The sequence below is a fragment of the Schistocerca cancellata genome, chromosome 1, assembly GCF_023864275.1.
Source record: "Schistocerca cancellata isolate TAMUIC-IGC-003103 chromosome 1, iqSchCanc2.1, whole genome shotgun sequence".
Classification (NCBI taxonomy): domain Eukaryota; kingdom Metazoa; phylum Arthropoda; class Insecta; order Orthoptera; family Acrididae; genus Schistocerca; species Schistocerca cancellata.
In genome coordinates, this window is record NC_064626.1 from 152,882,134 (window position 1) to 152,894,839 (window position 12,706).

A 12,706-nucleotide genomic window follows, 5' to 3' on the forward strand; every position below is an offset into this window, starting at 1 on the left:
TACAATGGGTGACAAGAAATCTCTTCTCTCTATAAAGGATATCCCTAATATACTAGATGACAGGAAATCTCTTTTGTATTAGTCACATGAGTATATGACAGCAATGTGCTTTTAAAATGTTCCTAATTTGTCATTTATTATAGTTAATATAAAGTTATGAACTTTTACTTTCTTATCCTACAAAAGTGGGCCACTGACAGATTTATGAAGTTTTGCACTAAGCAGTATGAGCTGCATATAATTTACAATAATCAGACTATGTACCACTTTCACACAAAACAGAAAATGAGATTACAAAAAGATAGAAAACACTTTATTTACAAAAATGTAATCAGAGAAACTTAAAACACTTTTTCAACTACACAAACATAACAGTCAGCTAAAACTTAATAATATCTCCTTATCTAAAAGTGGAAACCACAAATAGCACAATAATTGAGCACTTCTTTTGTTGTAGACTAAAATTTTAAACACCAGTGCCATAAATAATATCTGCCTCCGTATTACACACTATTGTCCTTGTTGTTAACTTCTTGATTTGATACCATAAAATTTCCCTTTCACTTCAATAATGAAGGTACGAATTTGCATTGGATTGAGTGTAATGGTGAGATCATCATCATCATCATAATGATAATAAGAGGATGAATGATGAGAGTAAGTATCACGATGAATATCATTTGATTCTACTCTCCATTTCAGACGTTTCGAATCAGACAGCCATTGATTTGCTCCAAGAGTTGTTTCACGGGCAGATTTAATTGAAAATGGAGCAAAGACATCCTGCAGAAAAAACAAGTAGATAGATTAGGCACAACAAATTATTGCTTCCATGTTTTATTAATTTACACAGTAAACCAGAAAATGAAGAACACCCGCTACATATGTTTCAAAGCAGCAGTACATTAAGCTTAGTTTACAAAAAAACATTTCCTTTACTGTAAAAGTTCAGCTTGAGTGGGTGAGGATGAGAAACCACACATCAATCACTTAATTAGTTTAAGAATATTACAACAGGGGAAACATACATGGATCACCCATTTCGTTTTGTGCATGGCATTTTAGTCATTCTGATGATTAACTTCTAATCATAACCAAATGCATAAGATGTGATAGTCTGAATCAAGAAGCTCAAATGTTAATGAATCCACTGGAATATCCTACAGTGGTTATACAACCATATTCAAATCAGCAACTAATGCAAGAATAACAATAACTCACTGCATTTAGGACAAGTATATCGAAACACAAAAAGAACATATGAAGAGCAAACAAGCTGCAATCATTAGAAGTGCGAAAATATACAACATAAAATCACTCTTTCTGATGGATTTTACTCTTTAGAAAGTATTTCATTTCATTTTCATTTCACTTACTTTTCATTTCATTCGTACAGAAAAACGCTTGAACTTACTCTGTGACTTATATGTGTTGTTGTGTCGTTCCGAAATATATGTGTTAAACTTGAAGTTCTAACAATTGGCAACGAGGTAGTGGATTTTTCTTTCTCACCGTTGACTCACAGGGTTCCATGGCTACTGTCGAGCAACTCTTGCAAAATCTCCTTGAACAGCAAACGCTTCTAACAGCGGCGATTTGCTATTTTGTCGCGGCGTCAAATGCGGGGCATTTCTCGTCATTGGCTATACGTCCTTTTCCTCCTTACGACAAGACGGCGGAAGACTGGTCTGATTGTGAAAAACGTCTTCGACAGCACTTCTTGGCATTTCATGTCACGGACGAACAACCATGTAAGTCTCTGTTCCTTTCCTGGATTTCATCTCAAATATATCGGTTGTTGTCGCAATTGGCTCCTTTGGAGGATCCTGCGTCTTTGTCCTTCGCTGAAATGTGCTCACTTCTGTCTATCTATTTTCAAAAGCAAACGCATGTGGTAGCCTCTCGTGTTGCCTTTTATCGTTGTCAAAAACAACCAAATCAATCCTATCGCACTTGGTCTGCTGAACTTCACGGTCTCTGTCGAAAGTGTCAATTTGTTACTCACGTTCACAAAGAATCCTATGCCGATTCCATGGTACGGGATGCTATTATCCGGTCGGCGCCCGACAAAGAAGTTCGGCAATGTGCCCTTCAGTTGGCGAATCCGACTCTAGATGAAGTTCTCTCCATTGCGCAGTCTTTTGAAATTTCTTGCACCGCTGGAGCGCAAATAGAAGCGTGGGGTGATGTCGGGGAAATACAACCTCTGTGCGCTGTTGACGACGCGTGCGGCGCGTCCCCGCCGGCCGACGTGGCTGCAGTGTGCTCCCACGCGCAGCCTCGGCCTAGCCGTAAACAACCCGCTAAGAAACTGCAGCAAAACCCCCGGCAACTTCCTTCATGTCCGCGGTGTTTTACGAAACATTCACTCGAGGATTGTCCCCAACGTTGGGCTGTCTGTCACAATTGCAAAAAGAAAGGTCATGTGTCTTCTGTTTGTAAATCCGACCGCATACCTGATGTTCATGAACATGACGCTGATTATGATTGTGTGTTGTCTGTCAATTGCACTTCTTCCCTTTCAGGGAAGTTATTCCTCACTGTCCAAATCCTTAGTCGAGATGTTCGCATGCAAGTGGATACCGGTTCTGCTGCCACTATAATTAATTCTCAGACGTATCTTCAGCTGGGTTCTACAATCCTGTCCCCTGTCACTCGGCAATTACGGACGTACAATAAACAGAAGATTTCTCTCTTGGGACAGTTCAATGCTGAGGTATCTTACAAATCCGTCGTTTGCACTGTTCCCATATTTGTAGTCGACCAGAGCAATGCAGAAAATCTTTTTGGTTTCGATGCCTTTCGCGTTTTTGGGTTCTCCATAGATGACTCTGTCAATATTGTCTCTGACGCTGTTCCTTACGCTCAACTGGATTCCTTGTCGATGACATTTTCGTCCCTTTTTTCTCCTGGGTTAGGCCGTGCAAACGACTTTGAAGCTCATATCACGCTCAAACCCACTGCTCGGCCTAAGTTTTTTCGGGCTCGGCCCATTCCTGTGGCCCTTCGTGATCAGGTAAAATGGGAGTTGGATCGTCTCACTACTTCAGGGTTCTTGCTTCCTGTCACTTCCAGTGAGTGGTCCTCTCCTGTCGTTGTAGTTGCTAAGCCAAATGGTGATATTCGTCTCTGTGGTGATTTCAAAGCCACTGTAAATGCTCAATGCCTCATCGACACTTACCCTATGCCCTGTCCGGAAGAACTGTTCACTAAACTTGCTGGAGGCCAGTATTTTTCTAAAATTGACCTGTCTGAAGCTTATCATCAACTTCCTCTTGACGCGGTTTCCCGGCAGTTTCTGGTCCTTAACACGCCTTTCAGCCTCTATCAATACCAACGCTTGCCATTCGGGGTTGCTAGCGCCCCTGCTCTCTTTCAGCGATTCTTGGAACAATTATTGCTCCCTGTCCCTGAGTGTATCAATTACATGGACGACATTGTTGTCACTGGCTCCACCACTGAAGAAGATCTTCAAAATCTCCACACACTTTTTCATGTCTTACAGACTGCCGGTCTTAAGTGTAATCTTCAGAAATCACAATTTTTTCAGGCATTTATCACGTACTTGGGGTTTCAACTCTCTTGGGATGGTATTCGTCCGCTTCAACAAACTGTCGCGGCGATCGATGCCCTTCCTCGCCCTACATCTGTTAAGGAACTGCAGGCCTTCTTGGGGAAAATAGCATACTATCACAAGTTTTTACCGTCTGCAGCTTCGGTGGCTCAGCCGTTGCATCGCCTGTTGCATAAAAACGTGCCTTTTCACTGGTCCGCATCATGTGAAGCGGCTTTCCAGAAATTAAAGACTATGCTGAAACAAGCCCCGTGCCTGGCTACTTATCGACCTGGCCAACATCTTGTTCTTGCCACAGACGCCTCTCAATATGGGGTCGGTGCAGTCCTTGCGCACCGTTTTTCTGAAGGTTCGGAACAACCCATTGCTTATGCCTCCAAAACGCTCACGGATTCCCAACAAAAGTATTCTCAAATTGAGAAAGAAGCTTTGGCCATCATTTATGCTCTTCATAAGTTTGGTGTTTTTCTCTATGGCTCCAAATTTCATCTTGTTACGGATCACAAACCACTTGTTTCCTTGTTTCATCCATCAACGTCACTTCCCGACAAGGCTGCACACCGCCTCCAGCGTTGGGCTCTTTACTCGTCCCGTTTCAATTATGAGATTCATTTCCAGCCAACGGCTCAACATGCAAATGCTGATGCTATGTCTCGCCTTCCCATGGGTCCTGATCAGGCATTCGATAGGGACGAACTTTTGTGTTTCCACTTGGATGTTGCCGAGCAGCGGGTTGTGGACGGGTTCCCCATCACTGGGGACAGGCTGGCGGCTGCTACGGGTTCTGACCCTACCCTCTCCCAGGTTTTACGCTGTATTCAGAAGGGTTGGCCAGATCACGCGTCCACTAAGACTTATGATCCGTTGCGGAACTACTACACTTTGCACTGCCACCTCACGGCTAGGGATGGTGTTATCCTCCTCTCCATTGACAATGCTTCGCCGCGTGTTGTTGTACCTGCGTCTTTGTGTGCTTCGGTCTTGCGCCTCCTTCACCAAGGGCACTGGGGTCTGTCTCGCACAAAATCTCTGGCGCGCCGTCATGTGTACTGTCCTGGCATCGGCTCTGAAATAGCACACATGGTCGCTGCCTGCGGCCCTTGTGCGTCACAGGCTGCTGCCCCGAAGTCATCTTTGTCACCGTGGCCTTCGCCTGAGAAGCCCTGGGAGCGCATTCATGCTGACTTTGCGGGACCCTTATTAGGTACTTATTGGCTCCTCGTAATTGACGCTTACTCTAACTTTCCTTTCATTGTACGTTGCACGTCACCTACGACCGTGGCAACCACCAGTGCTCTCGCCCGCATTTTTCTTTGGAAGGCCTCCCCTCTACTCTTGTTACTGACAATGGTCTGCAATTTGCCTCTTCCGAATTTTCGGATTTTTGTGCTCGTCACGGCGTTACGCATGTCACGGCCCCGCCGTTCCATCCACAATCCAACGGTGAGGCTGAACGACTGGTCCGCACATTTAAGGCTCAGATGCGGAAACTTCTGACTTCTTCTGCTGCTGATGAGGCGCTTCTCCTGTTTCTGGCATCTTACCGTTTCACCCCCTGGGTGACCACAGCCCAGCTGAGCTCTTACATGGCCGACAGCCCCGCACGCTACTTCGTCTTCCGCGGCCTCGCACCTCATGGCCGCGGGTGCCTTCACTTGCCCGGTTCACCACCGACGACCTCGTCTGGGTACGGGGATATGGCAGGCGGCCAAAATGGAGCCCGGGCCGCATCTTAAGACACCGTGGCTGACGCCTGTATGAAATCCAGACGGACACGGGTGTTGCAGTGCGTCATTTGGACTAGCTTTGACCTCGGGCCCCAGCGACGCCTGTTCCGAATGCTGCCACAACACCTTTGGCTCTACCTGATGCTTGGGATCTTGGCATCTCTCAATACTCACAATGCAGCCCTCTCACCGTCATCGCGATGCCAGCACCAGAACGGACGCCACCAGGAGACATGCCCATGCAGGAACCGGAGGACCATCCTCTGTCTGAGCAAACCTACTCGCCTCCTCCTCCAATGGACGCCGACACATCGCCCATGTCTCCTGTCATATCAACTGGACTTGCCACAATGGGCAGATTGGTGCATGGGGCCCTAGCAGATTCGACCCATACGTCTCCTGTCATCTCGACCCGTTATCATCGAGGACACTTCTGTCCGTACGGGAAGCCGCCTCCTCGAGACTTTACGGTGAGTCAAACAACGCCTATGGACGTTAGCCATCTCCAGGACACCTCCCCATCAAGACCAGTGCAACAATTTCAAAAGGGGGGAAAAGTGTTGTGACTCGCCGATCATTCAAAGTGCCGTGGCACAATTACGCGCATCCTCTACGTGCGGCGCTGTCTGCCAGCCATGCAGCAGCTGTGCCACCTAAGCGGCCAGCCGAGCAGTGGCCGCTAGACTGGGACTCAGTGCTTATTCGAATGCTAACGAATACACATGTCAACTTACTCTGTGACTTATATGTGTTGTTGTGTCGTTCCGAAATATATGTGTTAAACTTGAAGTTCTAACAGACTCTTATAAGGTACATAGTATCACATATCAAACATTTGCTTGAGGAGAAAATAGATATTTCAGGAACAAAATATATAATTCAGGAATTTTGCAATAAAAGCTATTAAAAATTCAAATATGCATAAGAAATGGTAGTGATGTGTTCTTCTGGGTAGCACTGAATTCTCCTGTTAAACGTTGTAGGCTGTGACACTGGCAATCTGTATGGGAACCATTCTATCACCCTTAGACCTGTCTTTGTTCAAGTTTCATACTTTGTACAAGTGAGATACAAAAATGTACAAGCAAAGAATTTAGCTCAATTGCTGTCAAAAATGAGTAAAAACCACATCCAAGTTGGCAATTATAGCAGCAGCAATTTATAGTACATCTTGTTGTTGACAAAATCAATCTGAAGATGGAACTGATGCAACTCTCCATACTATCCTGTCAAACTCTTTTCACCTCTGTATAACTGTTGCACTCTACATTTATCTGGATCTGTTTACTGTGTTCAATTACTCATCTCCTTCTGAAATCCTAGTGACAGTGAAATTGAAAAATTTCTCAATAAGAGTCATGAATCAAGCTATTACATAAGTGATTATCTGTGCAGAATTTGACAGTTGGTCAAGTGATGACGGTTTGTCCCAAAACTACAATTTGACTGGTGAATACAGTGATGTGCACAATAGCAAATTGGGTGCTGTTGTTTGAAGAAGTGTACATTACCTAGTGAGAATAGCATTACAGAAAAAATAGTTAACTATTCAAAGCATCCAATCACCAGAAACAGTGCAATTTTTCCTTCTATTTTAAGTGGTCAACTTCTACAGACCATTGCAGACAAAACATATCAACATATTATATCAAAACTTGCTTTTTGCGTATTACACAAGAATTCTGTAAGGGAATGACTGAAGAAACGAGACTGTAAATGAATTGAAAATATTTTCGGGAGGTGGTGCCCCACAGTTTATAAATATTTGACAAATGTCATGTTAATTGACTGACCATCCTCAGGTTCATAAAAGTATTTGCAGTATCATATTCTGTGAAATATAAAAATCATTTCTGTAAATTGATAAAACCATGGATTAGACACTATTAACTTATAAATTATTTATTATAATATAAATAAATTGTGGTAGGTAGTGCACTTGTTAACATTATAATTGCAATTGCCGTCAATGTTGTGATATGGATCTGTTCACAACATTACCACCAATTACAGTTATAACATGAATGACTGCACTATCTGTATATACACTGACTATTTAATTTATATTACAGTATTATTACAGGGTTTATCATCTGACATTGATGGTTTTATATTTTGCCAAACATGATGCAGAAGATATTTTTATGAACCTGAGGATGGTCAGTCAACTGAAACTGTTTCTGTAATCAAAAAAACTTTTTCAGCAGCTCAGGGTGGTAACATGGCATTTTTCAAATTGAAAATACTTTTGGGACCAAGGCTGTTGATTCAAAGCCCCTATACCAGAAAACTATTTACTGAGTTAATTACAATGTATTTTATTTGGATGTGTTTTCAGTTCACAGATTCATGCAAATGTTATGTATGTTATGTGTAAGCCCTCCATCAAAGCCTCACATATTCCAAAGTTGCCCGAGTAAGGTACAAAATTCTTTACTGCACCTGAAGATAACATTCTTGTAACACTTTACCCGGAGCCACCGCGTTACCACAGACAAAACCACAGAACGTTTTCACGGATGCATCACCTTCAAAAAGTACAATCCATAAAAACCAGCAAAATGGGGCGTGTGTATTTATGTTCTAGCTAACTTGACTCAGGTAATACACTATTACAGCAGCCCTACCACCAGTGTACTGATGAGACCAGGCCTTTAATTGCCAACACAAATAATTTTTAATTTGTCCAATGAATTATTGTAGAATTCACATGGCTCATGTTTCCACATGTTCATAGATAGGTTCTATACGTGTAATATTCTACATTTTAGTACAGCAAAATACGAGACCGGTGCTGACGCTGAGCACTTGCCACAATGTTGATAAACAAAAAGCAGAACACAAAGAGCAACTACTATGTAACAGCTAAGGTTTGGTCTAAAAATCACTGAAGCAGTAGAGAAAAGCATTCTTCTGATTCCTTGAAGTGCCTATGGTAAACAATTTTAGACTGTATAATAAATGACAAAAAAAAACAAGGTAGTTAAAATAGTGTTTGCACCTTCAGCACAGGAATAAAATTAACTGCGATACTTCTTCCCAAAGTTCAAAGGAGCATGCCAGAACTAAGTGGTCATCTATCATTTACAGACACTGAAGAATGGCTAAGAAGCTGGAAACACTTTGCTACTGCTTCCCTAACAAGAAGAGAGAAGACTCTGTTGAATGGAGCGATTGCATGGCACCAAGCAGATCAGGTGAAAAACTTTATTTTACTGCAAGACACGCACACAAAATCCATAACTTCATACTAACAGTTTTTTAGATGTATCATACTTTGCAGGAACATACTAATGATGAATCTTGATCAATATTGTATTTTTTTTTTAAATCATGAATCAAAAGAAACTTGTTAGTGTGCATATGTGTGTATGTGGATGGCTTTGTTTCATATGGACTGCTGGGTGCCACTAGGAGCAAAACAACAGGTTAGTAAAGAATTAACACACTTAAATTTGCACACACAACTGACTTTTTTTATAAATTCAATAAAGAGTCAGCTTCCTGTACGAAGTATTGTATTAATTCTACAGTGACATAAGAATAAAAAAATTAAACTTGGCTGGGATATAACTGCAATTAGCATTAATTAAACCAACTGAAGTCACCTCACTTTAAACTGGATGTAAGAAAAAAGTATATTCTACTGATATTAATTAATTTTAGATTAATAATTTAGATTTCCTTACGTTAACTGCTTCAAAAAGCAATTTAAATAAATGTTGATCAATATGGGCAAATTTAATAGTATGAAAAAAAGTTATGATAATTTTTATGGCCCCATTGCATTTTCAGTAATCTATGTAGTACTATCCTTTCAAACAATGGAAAATCCAGGATGGAATGTAACACCACTTCCACCAACTCTCCACTGTTCCCATCCCTTTACCACACGGTGCCCTGCTTGTCACTACTGATACCACTTCCCTGTACAGTAACATTCCTAATGCCCATGGCCTTACCGCTATTGAACACTAACTTTCCCAATGCCTAACGGATTCCATACCAACAACCTCCTTCCTAGTTGCCATGACCAACCACATCATCAACCACAATTATTTCTTCTTTAGAGGCATTACCTGCAAACAAATCTGGGGTATGGCTATGGGCACCCACACGGTGCCAGTCTATGCCAACCTATTCATGCGCCATCTAGAGGAATCCTTCCTAAAAACCCAGAATCCTAAACCCCTCACATGGTTCAGATTCACTGATGACATTTTTGTTTTATGGATTGAAGGTGAGAACACCCTATCCACATTCCTCCAGAACCTCAACAACTTCTCCCCCATTTGGTTCACTTGGTCCTACTCAACCCACCAAGCCACCTTCCAGGATGTTGACCTCACCTCAAAGATGGCTACATCAATACCTCCATCCATATCAAACCTACAAACCACCGGCACTACCTCAACTTTGACAGCTGCCAGCCATTCCATACCAAAACATCCCTTCCGTACAGCCTAGCCATCCATTGTCAATGCATCTGCAGTGATGAGTAGTCCCTCTCAAAATATACGGAAGGTCTCACTGAACCCTTCACTGACCATAATTATCCTCCCAACCCTTTACATAAACAAATCTCCCTTGCCTTATCTTTCCAGTCTCCCACCACCTTCCAAAGCCACAGAGGAGCATCCTCCTCATAACTCAGAACCACCTAGGACTGGAGCAACTGAATTACAATTTTGGTAAACATTTTTGGAAACAGTGATCAATAGAGTATTATATTTTAACTAAAGTTCAGTCTTGATCACAACACTTATGTCTCAATAACGTAGGTGACCAGTTTTGGTTATATTTATATAACCATCTTCAGACCCATGGCTTCCTTGGAGGATGGTAGGCGGAGTTGACTTCATAGCAGCTGAGGAGAGCTCCACCTACCATCCTCCAATGAAGTCATAGGTCTGAAGGTGTTTATATAAATATAACTGAAAAAAACTGAAATCGGTCACCTATGTTATTGAGACATAAGTGTTGTGATCAAGACTGAACTTTAGTTAAAATATAACTGAATTACATTCTCTGCCAGCATTTTGATTACCTCTCGTCGTGTCCTGAAATGAGAAATGTCCTGCTCACTATCCTTCCCACCCCTCCTACAGTGGTTTTCTGCCGTCCACCAAACCTACACAATATACACATCCATCCTTACACATTCCTTGCTCCCAATCCCTTACCACATGGCTCATACTCCTGTAATAGACCTAGATGCAAGCCCTATCCCATACACCCTTCCACCACCATCTACTCCAGTCCGGTCACTATAATAAACTATCCCGTCAAAGGTAGGACTAACTGTGAAACCAGTCACATAGTCTACAAGCTAGGCTGCAATCACTGTGCTGCATTCTATGTAGGCATGACAACCAACAAGCTGTATGTCCACATGATTGGCCACCAACAAACCGTGGCCAAGAAACAAGTGGACCACCCTGGTTTTGAACACACTGTCAAACAAAATATCCTTAATTTCAATGACTGCTTCACAACCTGTGCCATATGGATCCTTCTGAACTGTGCAGGTGGGTACTTTCCCTGTGATCCATCCTGCATTCCCATAACCCTCCTGGCCTCAACCTCTGTTAGTCACTGTCCTCACCCATCCAGCCCCTTCCCTGTTCCCATTCCAGCACTACACAGTCGCCATTCCACCACCATACCCAGTATTTTCATTTCTCTCTTTTATTTCCCTCCTTTTCCATTACCTCCTCCCCCACCCTCCACACAGCTCTCATCTAACCTGCAGTACTTCACTGTCCACCACCCCCACCATACTATCCCTCCCCCTCCCCGTCCCCGTCCCAGCCTCCTCCTTACCCCCATCCAGTCGCCACTCTCATCATGCACTCGTGCTGCTGCTCGCAGTGTGTTTTCAGCTGCCTAAGACTGCAGTTGTGTGTGTGTGAGTTGTGTTTGCATATGAGTTCGTGTGTGTGCATGTGTGATTATATGTGTGTCTATTGTTGACGAAGGCCAATGGCCAAAAGCTTTAATTGTCAGAGTATTTTTGTTGTGCCTATCTGTGACTGAGCATCTCAGCTATATTTTAGTACTATCCTTTACCATTCAAAGTGTGCACATAAAGAAATAAAATTAGAAATACATCAGAAAACTGATTCCAGCAACAACACATTGAAAACTAACAGGCTGCATAATTTCCTCATAAAATTACCTTAAGATTGATGGTAACTGGTTTTGACAAATTAGGGTCATCAGTTTTTTCCAGAATGTGTTCAATACGCAAAAGCAATGCTTTACCCTTCCACTGTTCCAGTGTAAGTATTTGCACGTTCGGTGGCAAGCTCTTCTTCAGTCCAGAATACTGAAACAGATTTAAGGATGATGACGATTAAAAATGTAAACGTACATTAGCCTTATGCCACAGTTGTTTCCACAGTAACAGTCATTAAGGTGCGACCTCATTCAAAGGTACTCTAGGCCCCAGGCTCACTTTGGGCCAAATTGCATTTGGACAATATCATGACATTGTACAGGCATAGATTGTTCTGCTGCTGTTGCTATGCTAAAACCTAAAATATCTGATTTGTTAAGAAGCTAAATAAATTTAACACCTTAATGTAAAATCCTGTGTTATCTTGTCTTTAGTTACTTCAACAGAAATTTAAAATCCCATATATACTTGTGCAACTTGAAAAGAGACCTTTGAAAAAATAAAACTCCACTTATATCCACTTCAGCACTAACAGTCACTATAGAACATCTGGTACTACATTTGTATCCTGACTGTCATGTCTTGGTTGAGGTGGTTGCCACCAGAAATTGTCTTTACTGTGTGCAGCTTTGGACACTCGACAACAAAAAGCAGGCTTTCAGACACACTCCTACATTGCTGTATAGGCAACACTTTCAAAAACAGATAGCTATAGTGATTCTGAGTTTGACACTGAATTTTACAGCTTAGTAAATTAAGAAGAATGTGATATTATTTCATTAGAGACTGACATTGGTGACAGTTTACCAGTTGAGCAACAAGTGCTCATCAGTGTTACAAGATAAATACGTCCACTGTGCTTGAACCAGCTCTCAAGGAGTTATGTTCACAGGAAATCTTTGTGAAATACATGGATAGGCTATGTAGAAACTAATGATCTTCAAAATTTTTTAATTCATTATTTTGAGCTTCAAGAGCCTTCTTTATATGTCCCAGAAGTAGACAACATTGCATCAGAACTACCAATAGCACTGGGAGAGCCAGCCACAACAAAAATCTTCCATCTGGCGTGCAAGATTTATGAGACATGCAAAGCAGCCTCAGATATCAAAAAGAATGTAATAACTGGGTAGTTACATGAGTAACTGAATGACTCTCAATGATTGTTTTTCCTCTTTAAGCATATAAAAGACCAAGAGTCATGCTAAAAGACAAAAAATTTAATAC

At 42.0% G+C, this 12,706-nt stretch overlaps 1 protein-coding gene across 1 annotated transcript in view; it reads right to left on the reverse strand.

Moving 5' to 3' along the window:
* Positions 1-340: 340 nt before the first annotated feature.
* LOC126167316 (lysosomal alpha-mannosidase-like) overlaps positions 341-12,706 on the reverse strand; it is a 208,275-nt gene continuing 195,909 nt past the window's right edge. The window contains exons 16-17 of the mRNA XM_049920467.1: positions 11,480-11,629; positions 341-783 (exon numbers count right to left, since the gene is read on the reverse strand). Of these exons, the coding sequence (XP_049776424.1) occupies positions 526-783; positions 11,480-11,629 (408 nt within the window). The 3' untranslated portion in view covers positions 341-525. The remainder of the gene's footprint in view (positions 784-11,479; positions 11,630-12,706) is intronic.